General features: G+C 45.1%; 2 protein-coding genes across 3 annotated transcripts; one reads left to right on the top strand and one right to left on the bottom strand.

Annotated features, from left to right (window-relative positions):
- Positions 1 to 4,304: 4,304 nt before the first annotated feature.
- Positions 4,305 to 7,762, bottom strand: LOC306797064 (nuclear receptor subfamily 4 group A member 2-like; the record flags this gene model as incomplete). Its single annotated transcript, XM_079296245.1, has 6 exons — positions 4,305 to 4,552; positions 4,838 to 5,016; positions 5,277 to 5,476; positions 5,572 to 5,729; positions 5,850 to 5,979; positions 6,911 to 7,762. The coding sequence occupies 6 exons, from the start codon at positions 7,760 to 7,762 to the stop codon at positions 4,305 to 4,307; spliced, it is 1,767 nt and encodes a 588-aa protein (XP_079152371.1).
- Positions 7,763 to 9,033: 1,271 nt separating this feature from the next.
- Positions 9,034 to 23,420, top strand: gpd2 (glycerol-3-phosphate dehydrogenase 2 (mitochondrial)). Of its 2 annotated transcripts, XM_079296725.1 has the most exons (17): positions 9,034 to 9,124; positions 11,386 to 11,492; positions 13,933 to 14,104; positions 14,331 to 14,455; positions 14,547 to 14,644; positions 14,762 to 14,925; positions 16,169 to 16,333; positions 16,499 to 16,643; positions 17,202 to 17,395; positions 17,862 to 17,996; positions 18,082 to 18,257; positions 19,550 to 19,681; positions 19,759 to 19,917; positions 20,322 to 20,434; positions 20,574 to 20,652; positions 20,738 to 20,836; positions 22,325 to 23,420. In XM_079296725.1, exons 2-17 carry the CDS (start codon positions 11,391 to 11,393, stop codon positions 22,448 to 22,450), a joined length of 2,184 nt encoding a protein of 727 aa, XP_079152851.1. In that variant the 5' UTR covers positions 9,034 to 9,124; positions 11,386 to 11,390; the 3' UTR covers positions 22,451 to 23,420. The 2 variants fall into 2 exon arrangements, with proteins under 2 accessions (XP_079152851.1, XP_079152852.1); XM_079296726.1 differs by lacking the exons at positions 9,034 to 9,124; positions 11,386 to 11,492 and adding an exon at positions 12,490 to 12,556.

Here is a 23,420-nt window from a genome sequence, read left to right as displayed (position 1 = left end):
TCACATTATGCAGCATTGTTTGACTTCAGCCAATCAGCTGTCACCGCTGGAAGCATGCATAGAAAATAAAACAACTGGAGAAACAAGATGCATCTTCATGTCACGCTTTTAACCAGGATTGATTCGTTTGAAACATCAGTCTCATTTTAAAAGTGTTGCTGCATGAAACAGGCGCTGCTTTTTTCAGAGTAAATTGAAGCAGACGGAATTGTTGTGATGAAGAAGTAAAAAGTTTGTGGATGAATCACATGTGGTGTCAGATGGAAACAGTGAACTCCAGCATGGTAATTAATAATTATTAATTATTAATTATATGAATTATATATTGTGTACAAATGTCGAGACAGCGTGTTTAAACTTTAAAGTCGGACTCTATTTGTCTTCCAAGTGGAGTTTGGAAAGGAAATAAGCCAATAAACCTCCTCCTGACAATGCAATGTTTGTGAAGCCTGATCGCACATTGCACTGGCTGAGAATGCAGCTCACAGGTTTCAGCTGTTCGCATGCATACAGATATAAAAATGAGATGTGTCCATTGCAAAGAGTCCCAGAAGGAAAAGCTCTGCTCAAACACAAACCTGAACAGACACAAACATCATGTGCACACAGTAGAAATCGTGTCACTAAAGACGCTTATTCCTCTCATAATGTGATACTAAAAATCCCTTCTTCACTGTTCTAAATCAGCTCTGGATTGGGGTTAAACTGTGAAGTGGGATATTTCAGGTTCTTGATGCGTCGCCTGGATCCTTTGTGTGTATTCTGTCCTTTGCCTCAGGGCTGAAATAATCCAATCTATTGATTCAAGTGTTCAGACGACTACTAGCTGTTTGCAGAGAATGTAGATTTCACTGAGGCTCCCTGAAGGATTCACCCTCACAAATACGAAAGTCTAATCCCTTCCAATTAGCGTCTGTTGTTTCCAAGACAGGAAGATTGGAGAAAGAGTTGCTAAGTGGACACTCATGCTGGCTAAATCTGTTTTCATGCAACACCCACGCGTTTCCTGAACAAACAAAGCTCTTAGACAAAGAGTCAAGTCATTCAGAAACACAGGCGATTTAAAATGACCTCGTTGTTGTAACACTGGCTGATTCATGAGCTTTTATTCACAAGAATAGATCAATAAAATGTCTGACTGCCAACAAACTAATTGAAAACTACGACTATTGAAGCATCTGATCGGTAATCTGTAATAATCTGTAATGGATTACATGTTGACAGTGCCTGGGGGTCCCTGCCTGTGAATCCCTGTTGATGCTGGCGGTCTCTGGGCTGGCGGTGATAAGGGTAAAGCTGTATTGAAGCTGGATGGATGCAGAGATCAAAGGCAGCGGTCAGAGCCTCAGGAAAAAACCCCAAAGTCGTGCTCTCCAGATAAAGATACTTGATGCTGCTGCTCCTCCCAGCCTGAGGGGCCGGGAGGCTTCAGGAAAACCCCAAAAATCAACCTGTTTCTGGGGCAAGTTGTTGCTTCTTCAGGGGCGTCTTATTGGTGCCTGTGATCAATAATATTGTCCTATTTGTACTCTATTTAATAGAATATAGAGAACCAGCACACATTGCATGGCCAAAAGTATGTGGACACTTGATCTTTACACACATGTGATTATTGAGCACCTGTTTCCTCTCACAGCCTCCACTCTGCTGGTTTCAGGCGTCCAACCAGATGTTTTGTAACCCGGTTGAACTGATTTGCTCCCATTCAGCCGCAGCATCAGTGAGGTCCGGCTCTTCTGATGCCGGGTGAGGAGGTCCGGCTCTTCTGATGCCGGGTGACGAGGTCCGGCTCCGATGCCGGGTGAGGAGGTCCGGCTCTTCTGATGCCGGGTGACGAGGTCCGGCTCTTCTGATGCCGGGTGACGAGGTCCAGCTCCGATGCCGGGTGAGGAGGTCCGGCTCCGATGCCGGGTGACGAGGTCCGGCTCTTCTGATGCCGGGTGAGGAGGTCCAGCTCCGATGCCGGGTGAGGAGGTCCGGCTCCGATGCCGGGTGACGAGGTCCGGCTCCGATGCCGGGTGAGGAGGTCCGGCCCGCCGTGTTGGATGGCTGAGGTCACGGCTCTGTGCAGGTCAGTCAAGTTCTTTCGCACCAAACTGGGAAACATTTCTGTTCGGAGCCGGCTTTGAAACAGGAAGAAGTGGAAGAAGTACTGATATGTATTCCTGTTGCATTTCAGCCTCATAGCTTTCGCAAAAATGTATTTTTCTTGTAATCAGAGAGAGTTTATCGTGGCCTATAAGTTAATATGTTGTAGTATTTTATGTTTAATGGCTTATAGTTATTGTAGAAGTTGCTCTGGGGACATAAAATGAAGCATATGTACCAAAAAAAGCTCAATAAGTAAAAAATGACGCATTGTTTTCTCAGTAGTGACCTTAGCGCATGCAGTCTTTTAACATCTATAATGTTGTAGTTGTGCTGTGAGATATCTGGTATTGTATTAAATTGCCTCTCCTGTCATTATCAGAATGAATTGGACGTTTCTCCGATACTGCTATCGATTCATTCTATCTCAGCCGGCCACGCCGCTGCATTGAGCAGCCTCCACTAATTGACCTGCAAGCCTGTTAAAACCTCTTTGGGAACGTCATCCTATTTAGTTTCTTCTTATGTATATGAAATACCTTTTATTCAAACCATAAAATCAATTCTTCCTGCCAGATAGAAGATGTCACATTGTGGCGGACAAGAATGAGGCCGAGTACAAATCAGCTGGGAGGATTTCTACTGATTTCATTTCTTCAGTTTAAAACAGCTCCTGATTTAAGGATTGGATTGTAATTTAAACCACACTCACCGGCGTTTGCCATTTAAGAACGAAGAACAGGAAGACTTGCATCTCATTTAAAACTGTGATCAGCAGATGTACGTTTATGTATTGTGACTTTTTCGCTGCAAGCGCTGAATTCGAGGACCTTAAATGGCAGCAGGAAGTGACTTCTTTAATGTCAGACGTAACCTAAGGGCTGCAGAAATGTCAGGTAGCTAGCAGCCATAAAACACACACACACACACACGCACACACACACACACTCTGTTACCCTCACGTCTTGCAGAACGATGTATGAAATCTGTCAGCTGCCTGACTGAAAGAACTCTGAGATATTGAGGGTTGACCTTTGACACACACAGATGCATGCCCTCATGGTCCTCCTTACAGCAGAGTTTGTTAATTAACCTCCAAGCGTCGGCCGCCTCACGTCTTTTAATGCTTAAAAACACCGGAGATAGCCGAACACATCACAGTACGGATACAATTGTGCCTTGAAAAGAGCAAAACGTGAAAACTTTAAATGAGATTTGCAGCATTTTATACAAAAATAGTCACTTGTATACTAATTTGCAACATCATTTGTATAAATGTATATTCCTGTTTTTCACTATCTTGTATTATTGTAGACACTAGAACTCAAGTTTTAAAATCCGATCTTAATCTGGGACGGATTAAATAAAGGTTATATAAATTATATATAATACCTCAATGAACGCTTCCCTTTAAGTTGGTCTTAGTGTCATATAATTAATGTCTATATGACTTTACTTGACTTGTACAGATATACATTACGGCGTGAGCGTTGCAGAATAAAACTCCACGTACATCAATAAATAAATAAAACGCCACAAAGTTACCAATATTTCATTTGACTGTAAAATAATCACTTGTCTTGAAAAATGAATTATATGCCAGGAAACAAGTTATGATTAAACTTCAAAAGTTAAAAAGATTTTATTGATATTTACGAGGAATAACATCATTTTTGAGTCATTGCTAAATTTTCTCAGATTTTTTAGAATAAAATAAAGAAATTAAGTTAAAAACAAACAAACAGTCCAGCAGCAATAACGATCATTTATTTATCAAAACATGGACAATGACAACAGACCATGATGGAAGCTACTAATATTAATATTATATTCGTCACTGTCATGAAAAACCTAAACATGATGGGAAACATCTCGTATCAAAACTGCCTCATTTGCTTATCATTTGCTTATCATTTTGGCCCGACAGGCAGACTTTAAATGTATTCATCCTTTCCTGCGAGGCCAAATCGGCCCTTCAGATCCTCGCATGATCTGAATTTTGCAAAGCAGTTTGCTTGATGTTATGAAGATCATCACCAGAAGGTGGTCACAATTATCGAAAACAAATCAGCTTTTCTTCTCATCTTTACTTGTTTTGAGAAAAATGTGATTTAACAGCTTGATATTAGATTTCAAAATGTCACTTTATGCAGAGCACAAACGTCAAACTGTCAGGAATCCAAAGAAGTCGGGAGGAAGCCTGTTCTCTTATGTCTCTAAAATGGCAGCGTGTCGAGGAATAACTTATCTATTACTGCAGGCGGCACCACCAAATCCTCCAGCTTCAAATAGAAAATCCTCTGCAGGCCTTGGATGCACAGAGTGCGAAGTTCACGCAGTTTTTCCAAAAGTTTGGACAAACGGTTGGACCAACAGTCTGAGAGTCCGTCGGCGTCCTTCAAGCACTTGACGATGTTGTTCTGCAGCTCCTCCACTTTCTTCTGCTCCTTCAGTCCGTGTCGCTCTGCAGCTCCGAAAAAAAAATCACATTTCAAACAAACACATAGATAAGAAGTGATGAAACATAATTCACCCCGAGACATTGAAGGCTTTGATTTACTGCTCGTGTGAGATTGTTGTGTGTCCTACACGTCCTAAACGTTACATTTGGTTCACAGCAAAGAAAAGAGTATTTCTAGTCATTTAAAGCTGCATCTCTCTGCATAATATGATTTTACAAATATGTGAATTTGAACTCGTTTTGTTCCCGGCTCCATTTTCTCAGTTATTTTATCTTTGAGCGTCTCACCGGTGACCAGGGCGAGTGTGCATATGCAGGAGAAGGTGGACACGTCCAGGTTCATCCTCTGCAGATTAGCGGAGAATTCAACGATGCTGTCGATCCACTCCCCGAAGCCCCGCAGGCACTGGAGCCGGTGCCACACCGACCCGTCGCAGAAGACCAGCTTCCCTTCCTCCGGGTTGGATCTGAAACAGTACGACAGATTGTGCTCAGATTGTAGGCCCTAAGACGCTGACAAACCCTCCTTCCATAAATGTCCTTCTGGTGGGCTCAGCAGCTGTTTACACGTCTTTCATTTCTGCCAAAAGTGCTGGAAAACAAATCCATTCCTGAGTTACTGGCAGATCCATCAACAAACATATTTACATGTTTTGGGGTCCAAATTTGCTAAGAAAAAGGAAATATGTAAGAAGTTGAGTCCTTTTGGATCTGGTTTGTTCTTTACCTGTATGACAATCGCAAAACAAAGAGCTCCAGGAAAGCCGAGTAGAAGAGGAGGTCTTGGTCGTGTTTGGGGAGCGACGTGAAGCCGGGGACCTTCTGCGCCCAACCTCGAATCACCTCCATCGATCTGGTCAGGAGGTCATAAAACTGCCGCACATGCTGAACGTCGTCCCCCGGTGGACTTCCTGGACTCTCCTTGAGCTGGTGAAAGGTCCCCAGTGGAAAGATGGAAAACATCAACAACTACAGCTCTGCTGCCTTACAACTCACGTATGAAATAACGCCACACTGCTTACTTTGAAGTAGTCGAGACGAGAAGGAGGAGGGTTCGATTCCAAATGCGCCCTGACCAGCGCACTCAGGAGGGTGCTCACGGGGGAAGACGAGTCCGGAAGAGTTTTAGGTTTGGACGGCAGACGACCCCTTCGGCCCTTCAGACCGTCTGTCCTCACCACTGCAGGACACGATGAAGAGAAACGAGAGACACTTTTTAGATTTTGGTGTTGAAATCAGTAATTGGAATCCCAATCTGATCCCTGAGGTTCAGACAAGAACCGTGGTTTTATTTGTTCACCTTCTTTGACCATTCCCACGACAAGGCACTTCTGGAAGCGACAGTATTGGCATCGGTTCCTCCTGCGTTTGTCCACCGGGCAGCTTTTGGCAGCCAAACACACGTACTTGGCATTTTTTTGAACTGTGCGCTGAATGGAGGAAGAAAAAGATTTAGATATGTTGCAAATAACAAAAGTGTAGAAATATAATATCTGCGCTTCGGAGACTTGTTAATAAATGTGAGGTTGATGCATAAAGGTTACTTTGAGTGACAGTAGTTTGAATTTAATTCTGAACCTCATCCTGATCCACTGCATCTGCACTTTGGCACCAGTTTGAAGAGCAGCTTTAATGAAAGAACATCTCAGGACAGGATTGGTCTCTGTTGAACCAATATCACGGTATAGCACCGTTCTCATAAGGTTGATTATAAGGCACCAAAGTGGGCTTTCTCAAGGTGATCTAGCGGCAGGGGGAAACTTTTTGGGAGGATCTTTTTTATAGCGCCAAGACCCATTTTTGTCAAGACTGAAGTACAGAGCTTTTAATGCTCCTTTGAAAATGAACAGCAGCCCTCTGGCCCCTGTGGGCCATCTGAGGCGGTGTAAGGCATTCAGCAGGCGGACAGGGCAGTCTGGGTAAATATGACAATCGTGGCCATTCATAATTTGGAGAATTGCCCCCGGGAATCTCCCTCAGAGAAGAGAAGGGCCAGGTTTTTATTCATGGCACGTTGGTGGCCTATTTAATACAGGACATGTGCCCCTAATACGCGCGTGTCAAGAGATCAAGACGTGCGTCTGAAGCACAATGTGCAATTTAGGAGGCCTGTCAGGGCTCCCTGTGGGGTTTTTATTTAATCGTATTACTTGAAGTGTTTCATTAGGCGACAGTGTCTTCTCTACAAAAAAGTGAATATCCATTTTAACAAGTGTCGTATTTTCAGTTTCTTTATGATTACAGCAGCAACAGCTGTATAATTTAGACTTTTCATCTTGTAGGTCCATCAGATGCCTTCAAATATCCAAGTTAAAATCATATTTTTTTTCCTGCAGCTTTAAAATATAGTTGAGAACAAACCTTGAAGAAACCCTTGCAGCCCTCGCAGGTGCGCACTCCGTAGTGCTGGCAGGCTGCGTTATCCCCGCACACCGCGCACAGCCCCTCCGTGCTCAGCGGTCCTCGGCTGGGAGCACAAGAAGTCTGATAGTCCATAAAGTGGTGTCCGTGGGCGAACTGGAGCGGGTGAGGAAACCCCACTCCGGGCTGCTTTCCTTGGGAAGTGGAACCCAAAAACCCGGGGCTGTCCAGCGGCTGATGCGCTCCGGCTGCGTCCACATTCATCGACACATGGAGCGATCCGTCAAATTTCATTTGGCAGGTGGACAAGCTCTGGCCGCCGTGTTGCGCGTGTTTTAGTGAAAACAACGACAATCTGGATAGCGTGTTTTTTCTGTGCGCCGCCGCCAAATAGTCTTGTCGAAAACTGTACAGAGAGCCGGAGTCCTCCCATATGTGTCCCGGTGGAGTTTGGAAGTTGGATGGGATGGGGGTGTGCGGCGACGGGGAGCGGTAATAATATACGGAGCCCGGGGAGGAGAGCAGCTCGTCGGACTGGTGAGGGTGATGCTGATTCGGCGGATACCGCGGACACCCGTGCGCATCCTCCACCTTGACGCACGGGAGCTCTCCCTGCACCGGCATTTGGAAGAGACACGGGGGCTTCACGTCGTACCCGGCGCCATAAGTGTCACCCAAAGGGCCAAAACTGGGACCCGAAGTGGCAGCTGAGAGTTCACTGTTAGTAAGGTCCATGCTGAACTTGACAAACTCCGGGGTGAGGAAGTCGCAGCTGCGCTCTCCGCCGGCGCTCTGAGAGGCCGGGCTGGCTCCTTGTGGAGAGGAGCCGCACTGGGTCTGGACGCACGGCATGGCCCTGCAAACATGGCACAATGCAGTCAGTCAACAGACGAAGTACAAGCTGTTGCCCTTATGTCTGATCTTAAACATTACTTTCAAATGTTTTCTTTGTAATTTTTCTCATTATTTTTAAAAAATCCAATGGAAACAAAGTGCTTGTTGAAAAGGCAGATCTTAAAACTATTTTAAATCAGACTTAAACGACTTGAACGTTTTGCACAGAACAACAGACACTGAGCTGCATATTGTCTGTTACCTGAAGGCTTGAGTTGTCTTATTTTCCAGAGGATGTTATTTTCTGCTGGAGTTTGCCTGAAACAACAACAACAAAAAACACCAAATCATCACTTGCAAGATTTACACTGCCATGCATGGTTGATTTCTTCATAAATGAGTGGAGAAAATGAAGGTCATACAATACCTCAGACCTCCATGCAGTGCAGGAGGACAGTGACAAGTAATCCCATCTCTGCTGTTGTGTTGCTTGCGGATCTAAAGCTGTAGCTGCCTGCCACCAGAAAGGTCCGCTCGCTGTGCGGAGAGCAAAGGCAATGCTCACTTCTCCCTCTCTCGTCTTGCATACTGGCCGTCAGTGACACCGACAATGTGCTTTTGTTTACGTGGTGCGCGCCCTTGTGCCAAACCCTATTACGCACGCGCCACAGAGGGGTGTGTGTGTGTGTGTGTGTGGGCACAGAAAGTTCATGTAACTTGGAAATAATGCGTGCACTTTCTTGCAGTTTGCACCGGGCCTATAAGGACATGTATTGTGATTTTGTAATTCAAACTAACCCGGGGCTGCTACTCAAATCAGATGTCTGTTTGCATTCATGGGGATAAGATGAGATAAGACAGACTGTATTGTCCCGAAGGAACATTGTCTTGGAAAGATACAGAGTACGATTCACAAGTCTTTCAAGATAACGATCACATTCAACAGCTGTTATTTCATCTGTGGCTGATTGAGGAGCGTCATTTTCATCTTAAAACACGTGTAGAACAATAAATGCATGAGTCTTTATGTATGTTTCGCTTTATTTCTTCTGTCAAGCCTCTCGTGCTGAAACACAGAAAGACAACGACAGCTGGTGCCCCTTCACTCCCTCTTTATTATTATCCTGAGGAGGACGAACAGACCAGCGTTGTGCAGTCTTTACCCTCCACATTACGTCAACCACGCCGTACCGCCTCCTCTCGAACACGATTGGAGAGCGCCGCGTTCTGATTGGCTCTCCGCGGCGTCGCTCAAGGCAGCTCCACTTCCTGGTCGTTGCTGTCAAACACAAGCCTCGGTTTGGATAACAACCGATGTCCTTAGTCGCCGCCCTGCTTCGCCCCGAGAGAGTTTTAATCAGCCACAAAACAAGAAATCCTGTAAGTGGCAATGTCTGTTGTCGTGATAATGTTTGATGAATATTTAACCCTTTTGTTTGTTGGCGCAGCGCCAAAAAGCAGAGCAACATCTGCGAGTTTTCTCTGCTAGTGGCAGTGACCATGGAGGAGTAGCCGCTTCTCAGTGTTGTAGATTATGACATGCAGGGTTCATGTGTGCATTTTGGTTATTAAAAGCCGTAAAACGGCGACATGTTCCTCTCTTCCGGTGGAGGTGTATTACGCGTAAAGGGCTTATTCCTGCTGCGGAGACGGAGCTTGATTTCAAATACCTACTTCCTCTTGTGTGGCGATAGATTAACGGAACCGTATGGTGCCGGACATCATAGATCAATATACTACCACCTGCTGTGTGAAGTGTGTCAGTACTACGAACGGTATCCTCTGGAAATACATTTACAAATGGGAAAATGCGCATGGACATCTCCACGTGCGTCTTCGGAAAGCAGCCAGGGAGCCCCCTCTTCTGCTGACTCCTCGCGAGTCTGTCTGCAGGCTGATGTAGGTGAAAGAGGTGGTGATCATCACAAGCACGAATAGTTTAATGTCACTCACTTATTAGTCATGCGGCTCGGAGTGGTACACCCAGTCAGAAATGTTCCTCAGGGCTAATTATGGGCACGTTTGGCCTTTAAAGGCTCCAGTAATGAGTGAACGCCTGAGCGATGCTGCAGAGCAGCTTTTGATTGTACGGGGAGTTTAAGGACAATACACTGGATATTGATAAGACCTGGCTTTTGAGAAAGATCAGCAAAATATCAGTTTTTGTCTTGAACTCTGACTTTTTATTGGAGTATTTAAGCTTGCAGTAGCTGTCTCGTCTTAAGCGTGCTTTCTTATTTCATGTAATGTGTCCGGATTTGAATGAAAACAACGTTTTGGACTATTTTGTTGAGACAAATATTTCTCTTTTGCATTTGTCCACCAAAGTTTGTTATATAGATTTGGTAGAAAAACACGTTCATATTTCATTCATAGTTGATATTACTTGCTTATATTTCGTTTTTATAGGTTGTAATTCAGTTTTTTATGCCATTGAAACAGCATCACAACTACCAAAGGACATTAAAACTCCCTCCGGCTATAATTAAGCTTTACATATCACACATATACTGTAGCTCACAGCTTTAGCTTCTAACATATGCAGCTCTGTGGAGGAGCTTTTTAAATACATCGTTCAAAAAGAGGCTAATTAGCACCTTTCGTAGTCAGATTGAGGCCCTCATCCTGCTGCAGCTGGTATCATGTTCTGCTTGTTAATACAGGAAACTGTATTCTACCAGTCGCTTTATACTTAACTGCAAATTAACTGTATTTTAAGGAAGATAATGCTGCAGAGTTGATGTGGTGTTTTCAGTCGTATCTTCAAGATGAGATTTGCTGTCTTTAACCTGTAAGCATGGAACCTTTACTTGGAAACTTCTCCAATAAGTAAAATATAGATCGTGAATAGATATGAAACGATTAGAAGAAAGAACTACTACTTTAAGAAGTACTTTGGTCATTTTCTTAGTATTCCCTGTAGTATTTTATGTTCCTCACACTTTGCATGCATCGCACAGAACATTTACCATCAAAGCAATAATGTGTTCTGGATAGTTGGACAAACTAATGATCTTGCAAAAGGTGCTGCTAACAATAATTCTCATTATTGATTAATATGTCAATTATTTTGATATATATGTTTTTTTTAAACGAATCAATCTGTCTGATCATGTGGGGTTTTAAATGTCAAAGCTAATTACAAATGCCCATCACAGAGCCGATGTGTGTCCTCCAACTTCTTCTGAGTGATTATGTGATGAGCAGTTCTCTTTAAAAGGTCAAAGAACTCATTTTTACACACATTTGATGCTCTTTCCCGATTTGATATCATTGTAAACTGAATATCGTTGTGTTTGGACTTAGATGCCGGACATACTAACGTTCCAACCAAACGTGCAGGGGCCAAAGCTGCAAACGGCCACGCCCAAGTATTATCAAAGCTGTCATTTCTTTCTCAGAGTAATGACTCTTTCTCCTTATTCAGTGCAACAGTTGCATCAGCACAGCATTCCTCTGCCTCTCTGCACATTACCTACCTGAACTTCCAGCCGTACAGCCTGACTCTCAGCCCTTTGGATCCTCCCACCCGCCGTACTTCCTCGCGTGCCTCCTTCACACGATCACCTGTCATGCCAGAGCCTCATAACCCGGGTGTCCCTGCTCCGTCTCCTCACTGCACTTTGCTTCTGCTCCCTCAGGGACGATGGCGTTCAGGAAGGCTCTGAAACAGACGGCCGTCATCGGCGGCGGGGCGGTCGCCACACTTTTTGGCCTTTCACAGCTGATGGAGTACAGAAAGACACAGGTAAGCTGATGGAAGGTGTCTCCGCTCAGATTTTGTGCTGTCCACTGTCTGTTTGCTGCGGCATGAATTCCAGTTGTGCAGGTTGTGACAGAAGGCAGATATGTTTATGTTTTTGCTTCTTATTGTCAGTATTGTTGATGCTGCATCACATGCTGTCAAATTGAAGGACGAAATACTTCAATGTTTCTCAGAACGATATTGTGAATGCTATTTTTTTGAAAGAAGTGGTCCCAGCCGGGAGGGGCTTCTTTCCAGGCTTGTCAGGTCTAGATGTTGGAATGTGCTCGCCGGCATCTTCAAGGTGTTTTTGTTTGATGCGTTCCAGCTGCCGTGCCGGAGGCATCAAGTCACTTGGAACCTGGCCAGCACTCAATCGTGAACTGCTTAGAAATTCTGATGATTAAATGATTGTTTTCTTTCTTTTCACATTGCTGTTAAAACTGTCATGGAACTCACCACCTCTGATTGGTTTCCTTCCACTTCCTGGTCCAATAACATGTGTGATGTTCATAAGCTGTAATTAAGAATTTGAGGACAACTTGTTTTCTGAGTCCATGGAGATGTGGCTGCATGTTTGCCTGTTTATATATCAACATAAACCACCTGTTTGTCACCAGTGTTGGACATTTTGGTAAATAATGTTTCCTGCTGCGTTACATGACAAGATCGATACCAATCTCTGTACCTTCTGTACGTAACGTGTTAGCTTTAAGAGGTGCAGACTCGATGACTTTTACAGAGCCGCTTCCCTCTGTTTCTAGTCTTTATGCTAAGCTAAGTTAGCCGTACAGATATAAGAGCGATATTAAACCTCTCTGCGAGAAGGGACATCAGATGTCAAGCCTCCAGACCGAGCCACTGATGGTGTTCATGATATTTAAACGCTCGGCCAAGCAGCTGTGTTTCCCCCGACCTCCGACCTCGGAGCCTATTTTAAGCAATGCCACACAACTACATACCAGACTTTATTTGACTGTGCAACCTAATGTGAACTTTGTTTTTTTGTCCTGATGCGATAATGTCTTCTCTTGCCCACCGTCGTCCTCTCCACCAAGCATGGATTGGTAAGCAAGAAGTCGCCCCTGATGAAATATAATTATTTCCACAGTAGTTTGTAATCACGCATGCCTCTAATCCCAGTAATTGCAACGCTGATGAGATGAATGTCCGTCTTGTCTCCTTTAGCAAGGGCATATGGCTTGGAGAAGCTTCCAAGGCAGCGGCCGATTGGCTATTAGCATGGGCCTTGCTGTGCCATTCACTGACTTAACTTGATTACTGGGGGGGGGGGGGGGCACGCCGGCACTTAATTCTGTGGCGGTGTTCGTCTGTATGCATCATCAAAAATAGACAATGATTCTATCATCTTCTGGTTTGCGGTTGCATACCTAAATTACAAACGCCTGCTGCAATTTGCAAGTCAAATGCCACGTTTGCGTGAAAGCAGCTTGATGCAATCATTTAGCTTGAGCTGCTAAATGGAAAGAAAAAATGAATGAATATTTCATTGGAAGTGAAATTTCACATCAGAGGGGAGCTGTGTTTTTGCTTTTATCGTGTTCTCGTATGTGATTATTTCTTTAAATTAATTATTTAGCTAATTGTGACTTTATTTAGTTGGTTTTGCAAAGTTGTGCAGCATGTTGCATCTGCTACTAATGGCACACTGTATATATGTATGCTTCTTTAGCAACACTTCTCTTGGAAACTAAAGGTGGAAATGAGACATCATAAGCATGTTTTTCTTTTCTTGGATTAAAGATTAAGGGTCATTCTTGAACTTAAAAATGCGTTTAAACGACATTTGGTGAAGTACTCGGGTAAAAGTAGCAATAAAAATACTTTGTAATGAGAAAAAGTCTTGTATCTAAAGTGAAGCGGACCTAATATGTCATCTATTTCACAGCATGTCAACTATCCATTCATGGCCAAAAAACACAGAATATTAAAAAAGAGATTATATGATTATTATGTTTCTGTAAAACAATGAAAACTCTTTTTATTCTGAAAGGTGTTTCAAGCTCTGAATAGTTCAACCTTGGACTGTGCTCTACTTTTTAAATAGTAACCGCAGCACTTCTAGGTTTCCGTTCACACGTGATCGTCTGTTGCGACCCAATAATGCATATTATGAGCACAGTACAGTGACCTCATTACGCAGTCAAATCCATAATGTATTAAAATGATTGCTCGTCATTATGCATTATTTCACATGTAATGGTGTGAGTTGATTATTATGCATGAACACATTTCCTGGGAATGCTTGCAGTGAGCTTATAATGTTTCAAAATGCACCTCAAGGAAAGTGTTGCTGGATTTCTATGGCTTTGCATGGCTTTGCATTTGAACTGTAGTTTTGCACAACTCGGGCCTCGTTAATGTCGTTCAGATGCATCCTTCTCATTGTGTCTGTGCTGCTGTATGTATCTGTGTCATCCAGACTCGGTTAGCCCACGTGACTGCAGAGGCAGAGCTGAGGGTTCCCTTCGCCGACGAGTTCCCCTCTCGGCGGGCGCAGCTCGCGGCGCTGCAAAGCACGGAGGAGTTTGACGTCCTGGTCGTTGGGGGAGGGGCCACGGGTGCAGGATGCGCCTTAGACGCCGTCACACGCAGTAAGTGGGCCTCTCTGCTCTCAGGTGCATCACTGGCCCCGGATACAACATGTTCCAAGCTCTACAAGTGCTGGAGGAGGAGAGTTTTATGTGCTATTGTCTTTGTAAAAAGCAGGATTATGTCGTGATACATACATATTGTTCTACAAATGATATTGACTCACTACTGTATAGCTGAGACGTATTGACAGTACAGGTATATTCATCCTTCGGCATCTTTCCACAGACCTCAAGACTGCTCTCGTAGAGAGAAACGACTTCTCTTCGGGGACGAGCAGTCGGAGCACCAAGCTGATCCACGGCGGCGTCCGCTACCTCCAGAAGGCCATCATGCAGTTAGACTACGAACAGGTTCCTCTTCACACTCGTGTTTATTTTCCTTTTCTTCTTGTTCGACTCTCTTTTCTTTGACGTGAACTTGCTCTTTATTTCGTGGGGACAGTACATGATGGTGAAGGAGGCCCTCCGCGAGCGAGCCAACCTCCTGGAGATTGCGCCTCACCTCTCTGCACCGCTGCCCATCATGCTGCCTGTGTACAAGTAAGTGTCGGGACCTTTTGAAATGAAGATAGTTGTTGTTTAAAGGATGATGAATTCATGGAAAACCCCAAAAACTACCCAAAAATGTAGCTACAATCTAAGTTGTTGATTTCCAAGATGGTGGCAGTTGCCTTACTTCTGGGTGGGGATCAAGATGTACGACTTGGTGGCTGGGATCCAGAATCTGAAGAGCAGCTACGTCCTCAGTAAGACCAAGGCCCTGGAGCATTTCCCCATGCTGAAGAAGGACAAGCTGGTGGGAGCCATCGTCTACTATGACGGTGAGTGGAAGGCTGCGGAGGCCTTGTTGCATGTGTGGACAGTCATCAGAAACGCCGTGCTCCGTCTGTTGATTCATTCCTCACATTTGTATTTTCTGTAAACACGAACAGAGCAGCCGAGCCCTCTTCCGGCTCTTTTCCTTCCAGCTTCTGTCCAATGGTAACGATCGGTTCGGTTTACTGATGAATGTTAGTTTGAAATAAAACTTCTGTGCCGAGTAGCTGTCAAGCCAACCTGTGGCTCAGGAGCCCTCGACTGGGATTACTGGGACAGAAGAGATCAGAGCTGTTGTTTCCCTCTGGTGTTTCTCTCATCCATTGTTTTCCCGACTGATTGGCGTAGTCGTCATAACTCTATACACACAGATATGATGTTTAAGTCGGTCACTTTCCAACAATGAACTCAATAAATCATTGAGTCATTTTATACCTGATGCTACTTAAGAGGCTTTTAATGTCTCTTATTTATGGTATTCAACTTTCAAAATCAGTGCGATTAAAGTCCATGCTGCTTTGTAAAGAAATGACCTGCAGTTTTGTTAATGTGACTCCTGGCTGAATATTTTTATGGAAGAAAAATTCACAAATCTCCCCAAGTTTTTGGAAGCAGTTGGCTGTCTTGAGAGCTTAATTTACATGCAATTATTATAAAAATGGCAGATATAAGTGGATGTACTGCAGGGTGAGAAAGAGAAGAGCATTTTCTTGGTGCAAAGCAGCACATCTTTGATGTCCCCCCCATCATCTGCTCTGAGGGGGGATGTTTGGAGGGGTGGGGCGTCTTTTCTCCAATTATGCCGTCTGGAACAATCACGGCGGTGACATTTCGAAATCTGACCTTCTCTCCCGGCGGTGTCGAGCGTCGTAGACGGTGGGAGCGACTGAGCAGCAGCTATTTCTCCTGCTGTCTTGGTTACTGCTGATGCTGCTGCCACCGACGACAGCAGAGGCACTTTTACTCTGCAGCTCCTGTGTCGGCCTGACGCTCTCACTGTGAACTGGCTGGTATCACTACGCTCTGAAATCTGAGGAAAAAGAAACTGTCGTGTGTTAATGTTTCACGTGCGCAGAAGCCAAGAGACAAAACAGAGCATTTAGGGTCAGGGCCGCATGGATTGGTGAGTGTTTTTAGCATAAACCACCAGTTATTTCAGCTTAATTTACATTTGAATGTATTATAAGTGAGGTTTAGATGAAACCTTTGTTCTCAATCAGCAGCTTTCTTCTTCTCTGTCCCCTTCAGGGCAGCACAATGACGCCCGTATGAACCTGGCCATCGCCCTCAGCTCCGCCCGCTACGGCGCCGCCGTCGCCAACTACACCGAGGTGGTGCGCCTGCTGAAGACGACGGACCCGCAGAGCGGCAAGGAGAAGGTGTGTGGCGCCCGCTGCAGGGACGTCATCACAGGTGAGGCTGTTGTTTCATCAGTCAAGATTTAGTCAACACAACCAGTCGTGTATTTCGCTAAAAGCGGGAGCGGAATTCCTTTTAAGTGTCTCAATAACAAGTGTCAGTTTAGATATCTTCTGTCTTTTTAACAATACGAGTGTTTCACCGTTGTTCTCCTCACAGGACAAGAGTTTGATGTGAAGGCCAAGTGTGTGATCAACGCCACCGGACCGTTCACCGACTCCCTGAGGAAGATGGACAACAAGGAAAGCAACAACATCTGCCAACCCAGCGCTGGTGTTCACATCGTCATCCCCGGTTACTACAGGTGTCACACGCACAGCCAGCGCACTCGCAGCATGTCCTTTAACAGCAGTCGTTTTTGGTATTTCAAAAGGCGTTCACTGGTACATATTTAATCGTCAGTGCTTTCTCACTTTAATGTGTAAAATACTCAACTATTACCTGACCTATACTGACATGCATCGGACAATCTTCTCTGGTGAAGATACAGCAGAGCAATAGAGTGGTTTTGTTGAAGTAGGGCGTTTTTTAAAGTTCAGCGCAGCTTATTGAGCGAAACCCGAGGGAGCGCGAGCCCTTTGCACAGCGCCAGAAATGCCAAGCACCTAATTCTCTTCTTCTCTCGTCTTCCTCATGCCGCTATCTGCGCTCCCTCACCACCTCCTCTTCCTCCCCCACGTCTGTGTTTTTCCATTTGTGTCTTCAGCTCCTCAGTTTGTCCCTCTGTCCTTTTCTGTTGCTGTCCTCAACACTTCTTTCTCATACTTATCCACAGACTTGGGACTGTAGAGATGGTCAAATAAACACTCCGCTGTCTTCTTCTACTACTTGTTATGACAATAAGAACCTTTCTGTCCCTCAGCCCTGACAACATGGGTCTGCTCGATCCGTCCACAAGTGACGGACGCGTCATCTTCTTCCTGCCGTGGGAGAAGATGACCATCGCCGGGACCACCGACTCGCCCACCAGCGTGACGGCCCACCCGATCCCGGGGGAGGACGACATCAACTTCATCCTGAGGGAGATCCGCAACTACCTCAGCCCCGACGTAGAAGGTGCTTCTCGTGTCCGTGCTGAGGAGCACGCGGTGATGTCGAGGGATGTTTTCTGGGATGTTCTTTTGTTGCTCACCTCACAGATCACCTGTCGAACAGCCCGTTTAGTTTAAAGGTGCAGTGTGCAGGACTTGGCAACATCTAGCGGTGAGGGCCAGTGTTTGGTTTGTCCGTTCTGGGCTCCTGTAGAAACATGGCGGCTGATAACAACCGGCTCCATATGTAGATACAAACAACTCATTCAAAACACAATGATTCCTATTTTCAGGTGATTGTACTCTAAAGAAAAGATGAAAGTGCCGGTCAGGATGTCAGCATGTTATATCACAAGTGCAGGAAGTTCAGCAGAGATCTCATTTTCTTCTCGTGTCAACGCTGCACTCGGTCGAACATCGAGCCGTGGTTCAGAGCGACGCGTCTCGGTTGAAAGGTGACCGTCTCTGTGTCGTCTCCGTGTCGTCTGCAGTGCGCCGAGGAGACGTGTTGGCAGCGTGGAGCGGCATCCGCCCCCTGGTGACCGACCCCAACTCCAAGGACACTCAGTCCATCTGTAGAAACCACATCGTCAGCATCAGTGACAGCGGACTGGTCACCATCGCTGGTCGGTGTCTGGATTATCTTGTGACATCGCTGCACCGTCGCTTCTGCGCATTAAGGATCGTATTTGTGTGTGTGTGTGACTCTAGGGGGCAAGTGGACTACCTACAGATCCATGGCTGAAGAGACTCTGGACGCAGCCGTCGAAGCCCACGGCCTGTCTGCGGAGCCCTGCAAGACCGCGGGTCTGATGCTGGAGGGAGCCAAGGGCTGGACGCCGACCCTCTACATCCGCCTGGTGCAGGACTACGGACTGGAGAACGAGGTAGCGCGCGTGTCCGCATCATGAACAGCATTCAGATTGGAAGAGCAATATTATTATTAAAAACAGCAGTTTATGATTTTTGGAGGATCTCTGATTTGCTCCGCAGTGACCAACAACAACATTAAAGTGCCGCTTACACATTAATACATCAGTATAAATGATCCAATCATATAATAGTGTAACATCGACACCAGCCACTAACTTTTGATACTTGAAGTAGATTTTTGTTGCGGTTACTTCTGTACTTTTACTCATAATCGAGTACTTCTCCATTGTTACTTTAAGTTTGTAAGTAAATGATGAATCAGTCTTGTACCGTTCTTACTGTTTGAGATTCAGAGGTGCGTTTTAATTTCACCAAAATGTTGTAACTGTTTGTTTAAGCTCTGCGTCCGCGACCAGTTTGACTTCCTGAAACATTTTGAGCTCGTAGACCTTTGCAAACAAAGCTGTAGCAGCACACACACACACACACACACACACACACACACACACACACACACACACACACACACACAGTCTTCAGCAGCAGCAGTGAAGCTGACATTAAAGCCGCTGCTGTAACAATGCTGACATTTCTACTACACAAAAGACTGGACACGCGCTGAAATACGATTTATCAACGGCATGAAGTAAGGGCACATTGATTTACATCAGCTACAAGCCATCTTTCCAATAATTAGGCTGTGTCTTTTCATGAAACCCAGTAGAACATGGTTTCATGAAGAAGAAGTACTGGTGCAGCGAGTGCCTTCAGTGCACTTACTCCTCATTAGAGGCGTTCTGCACCGGCGGTGCTGCTCTCTCCAATATTCCGAAAAGGTCAGCGTTGATATTTGGACAGAGTTTGCCCTTTCACATGATCGGCAGCCCAACGATCTGAGGAGCAAATAGCCCTCTTGTGTTGTGTAAACATGTGACGCCTCATTGACAAAGTGGCGTCAACGCTTATCGCTGAACTCTGAAGAGGGGAAATCGATCACGTGAATATTAGGAGCTGTACGAGGTTGAACCTGTGATTTTGACATCGTTGGAGAAGAAAAGTGAATAAAAATCACAATAATCCACACAGGCAGTTCAAGGCTACATACTTAAGTTCCTTCCTTTTAATAAATACATCATCATAAAGGTTTATACTGCTTCCTGTGCTATAGTGCTTCATCATTTTTAGTAGTGAAGGTGCAGAGTTTTCCAGCTGTAAGTATTTTACTGTCACTGACAAAAGAAAAGCATCTCATCAGCTGGTTCTTTCTCTCATCGTCTTTCATTCTCTCGTTGGTATCTGTGCGCAGGTCGCTCAGCATCTGGCCTCCACGTACGGCGGAAAGGCGTTCGACGTGGCCAAGATGGCTCAGGTCACCGGGCAAAGGTGGCCGATCGTGGGGAAGAGATTGGTGTCGGAGTTCCCTTACATCGAGGGCGAGGTAACGGGGGATTTTTATGCTTACTATTGCCCAACTAGGCTCAAACACCGGAGCCTCATGCGAGCCTTCTTCCTCAGGTGCTGTATGCGATGAAGGAGTACGCCTGCACGGCCATCGACGTCATGGCCCGACGAACACGCCTGGGCTTCTTGAACGTGCAGGCGGCGGATGAAGCCCTGCCGCGCATCGTGCAGATCATGGGGAAGGAGCTGGACTGGAGTGAGGAGCAGAAGACGGTAAAAACAGAAAAACCTGCTCTGTTTTACATGATGCCTTTATTCCCTGGTGGGTTTAGAAGTCCTGGTGTCTGTTTTCGATCGGCACAATAGAACAGGTCCACGCCCTTCATCCCTTCGGAGCAGGAAGCTCTGTTTGTGTGTGTATGAAAGAGTGGAGCTACGTGTGCTTGAAAACTGAACTCTCAGCTATTGTTACAGCACAGGCAGGCCACATGTCTCATGCTGTAGAATAACACGTAGACAAAACACCGGTCTGCTGAATCGGTCATACAAGATGTCAGCCAGTAATCTGTATGCATTGAACCATGTGAGATGATTTGGGGGTTCTGTTGGTGCTCCTGGGTATATTTAATGTGCTAACAGACTGACTCCTCTCTTCTCTCCGCTAATGTGAAATCCAGACCCAGCTGGAAGCAGCCAGGAAGTTTTTGTACCTTGAGATGGGCTACAGGTCTCGCTCCGAACAGCTGACCAAGACATCCGAGATCAACCTGGACAACCAGGAAGTAGCCAGGTCACGATTCACCTTCTGTTATCACGTTTATCCGACGACATAAAAACATGTGCCAGTGTGTAACCGGCAGGATGACGGGTGTTGTTCTGCACACACGATACAATGTGAGGGAATAAATGTGCTGAAATGTGTGCGACAGGTACAAGAAGCGTTTCCATAACTTTGACAAAGAGAGCAAAGGGTTCATCACGACTGTCGACGTCCAGCAAGTTTTGGAAGTGAGTCTTATTTCACCTCCTCATCTTTACACACGCCTTCATTACACCTCATTGATCCCTCGTCTTGTTTTTTTCTTCTCTGCAGAGCATCAATGTCCACATTGATGAAAATGCGCTCCACGAAATCCTTAACGAGGTGGACCTCAACAAGAACGGACAAGTGGAAATCGATGAATTCATGCAGGTAGGTGACGTGCAGACAGTGAGCGCTCAGAGGAGAGAGGATGCATCTGATGATCATTTCACTCTCACGAGTAGATGTATGTGTAACACTGTGATGCAGTTATTTGTAGGTCTACGCGTGTTTTTTATATCATTGTGTGTACTCATTTACACCTTGCACTTTCCACATCCAGATAATCACCTGTTCCTCATACATACTGTATGTTTATATGCCACATCATTAAAAAAAAAAGACCATTGTCCACCTGTGATGTGAGAACAATGAACGTCCTGCAGAGCAGAAGGTGTGAACTCCGACTAGATGGAGCTAATGAGGAAGGAGAATCTCTGTCAGCGACTTGTGTGTCGGGGCTAAATAAATTAGCTTCTCGCATGACAACGAAGTCCAGGAGAGAGTCATTACAGCAGCGCCTGGTGACAGTCCATGATTTAGTCTTCATTAGTGTGCCGGCTCCTCCGCTGGCCGAGGAAGACGAGCGGCTGAGTTTCCCCCCCCGTGTGACACGTGAAACATTGTGAGTCAAGTATTTATTCATGCATATGTCGTGTACATTGTGATTCTCAACGTCTTGTTTCTGCTCGTGTGGATACCCGACCTGCGCATGGATGACTTAGGGACAACAAACAGGTACTTGCAGCGTGCCGGCGGGATAACGGTCAAGTTACAGGAAACTGTGTTAAGTCCTCTGGTGGCTGAAGGGGAAACAACTCACCAAGAAGTGTTAAAGCTGCACGAGTAAACTTTAAACAACGATGACAGAACGGATAAGCGGTGATATTATGTTTGTTTTGTTACTGCCAACAAATCCCACGAAAAGACCAAAATCAGCAATTCAACTGTCGAGTAATATCTCATATTTCTTCTTCCTCTGTAGAAGTCCATCATTTTATAACGTCCTGCTTTCACAGTCAGCAGTTGAACTCTACGCACTGCCATGGTTGGAGACTAATCACTCAGTAGTGTATTGATTCACATCTAAAAATAGTACTCAACAAATGGGAAGGACTTCTCTCCGTGGCTGTTTGAAGCATACTGAACAATGCCGATTTATCATAGAAGTTGAGTTTGTGGCTCGTAACACGTTGTTGCTTTTGGTCTTAATGGGATTTGTTGACGATAAGGGAAATATAGAATAATACCTTCCTCATCCTTTTGAAAACTGAAATAAAAAAGCAGAAGTTCTGCAGCGAACTGAACACAACAGGTTGAAGGGTGACATCAGCTTGGACTTCACTCTTGGTTTCATGCTTTTGTTAAATCCGGCGTATTTGAAAGAATCTCTCTGTTGAAGGAAGCAGCAGCAGTCGCTCCTTGCTTTCCCTCGCAGTACAGCTTTAACACATGAAGAAGACAGCTGGTGTCGGGTTCATTTTCTACCTCTTAACGTCCGGGACGTGTGAAGGTGATCGGGCGTTCGTCACACTGATAATGACGTCTTTCCTCTTAGAAGTTAACCTTCCCCGCTGTGCTCTGCTGTTCCCTGTGCAGCTGATGAGCGCGGTGAAGAAGGGACAAGTGTCCGACAGCCGTCTGGCCATGCTGATGAAGACGGCGGAGGAAACTCTGAATAAAAGAGGGCCGGTGACGGTGGACCGAAGCGGGGGCGGATTCTGAGGATGCCGAGAAAATAATTCAGCTACTGGTCCTTTACAAGGTGGCAAACACAAAAGGGTCTCATGCTAATGGCGCTATTTGAATGACAATAATGCAATCAAGCACACGGCGGGATGAATCTGGCCAAATCAAGCGTCACTCCTGAGTGTTTTGAGTGAAATCGTATCTGAAGATTGAGGTTTGTTTTTCACAACATCTGGTGCCTCTGATGTCACACAGCACATCTGTTTTCTACTGATCATAAACATTATCTTTGTACTCCTTTTTAAACATTTTAACACTGATTGTTGAGCAAACACTGTCCTCAGTGTGCTGCAGCTTTTTCATCTGGTTGTGCTTTATTTCACGGCTCCATGATTTCTTAACAATTCCCTTAAAGTTTACTGGAAAGAAACATGTAACCTGGTGCCAACTGTAGGCAAAATGGAGACGTACGCTTATCGCATGCAACTGAACAGAAAGGAGGAATAAATGACTCATTAATGGAGATTTATTTTGTTTAAATGGATCCATTTGTACCTGCAATCTGTAACAAATCACCCGTTCTTTCCAGGAAACCAAAGAAATAACTATGGACCCCTAAAGTAAAGCCAGACAGAGCTTTGCATTGTATTGTTTCTGATCTTAGCGTGTTACAATGACTAGTCGGGTAATATGTAATGGTTCTTAAAGCACTCTGAGATGTTTCTGAAGTACATCTTCTTGCACTACCAGTAATCCACGACTGATTCTGAGGCAGAGAGAGAGTAAGTCCTGCATGCTGTTCGCGGATGTTTTCATCGTTCGTGTGACACAAATAGGACGTTTGTAACGTCGCAGCATGTTTTATCTGTAGCTGTGTGAATGTGCCTAAGATGTGACCCACCTCTTTCACAATGCCACACTCCATGTTAACAAATACAGGACATGATGTTAAAGAATGTAAAGCTATTGAAATGAGTTGTTCTATAAAGACAGAGTTTAAACTGTA

Source organism: Melanostigma gelatinosum (genome assembly GCF_949748355.1).
Source record: "Melanostigma gelatinosum genome assembly, chromosome: 24".
Lineage (NCBI taxonomy): Eukaryota > Metazoa > Chordata > Actinopteri > Perciformes > Zoarcidae > Melanostigma > Melanostigma gelatinosum.
The sequence above is the reverse complement of the archived record's forward strand: the minus strand, read 5'-3'. Positions and strand labels throughout refer to the sequence as shown.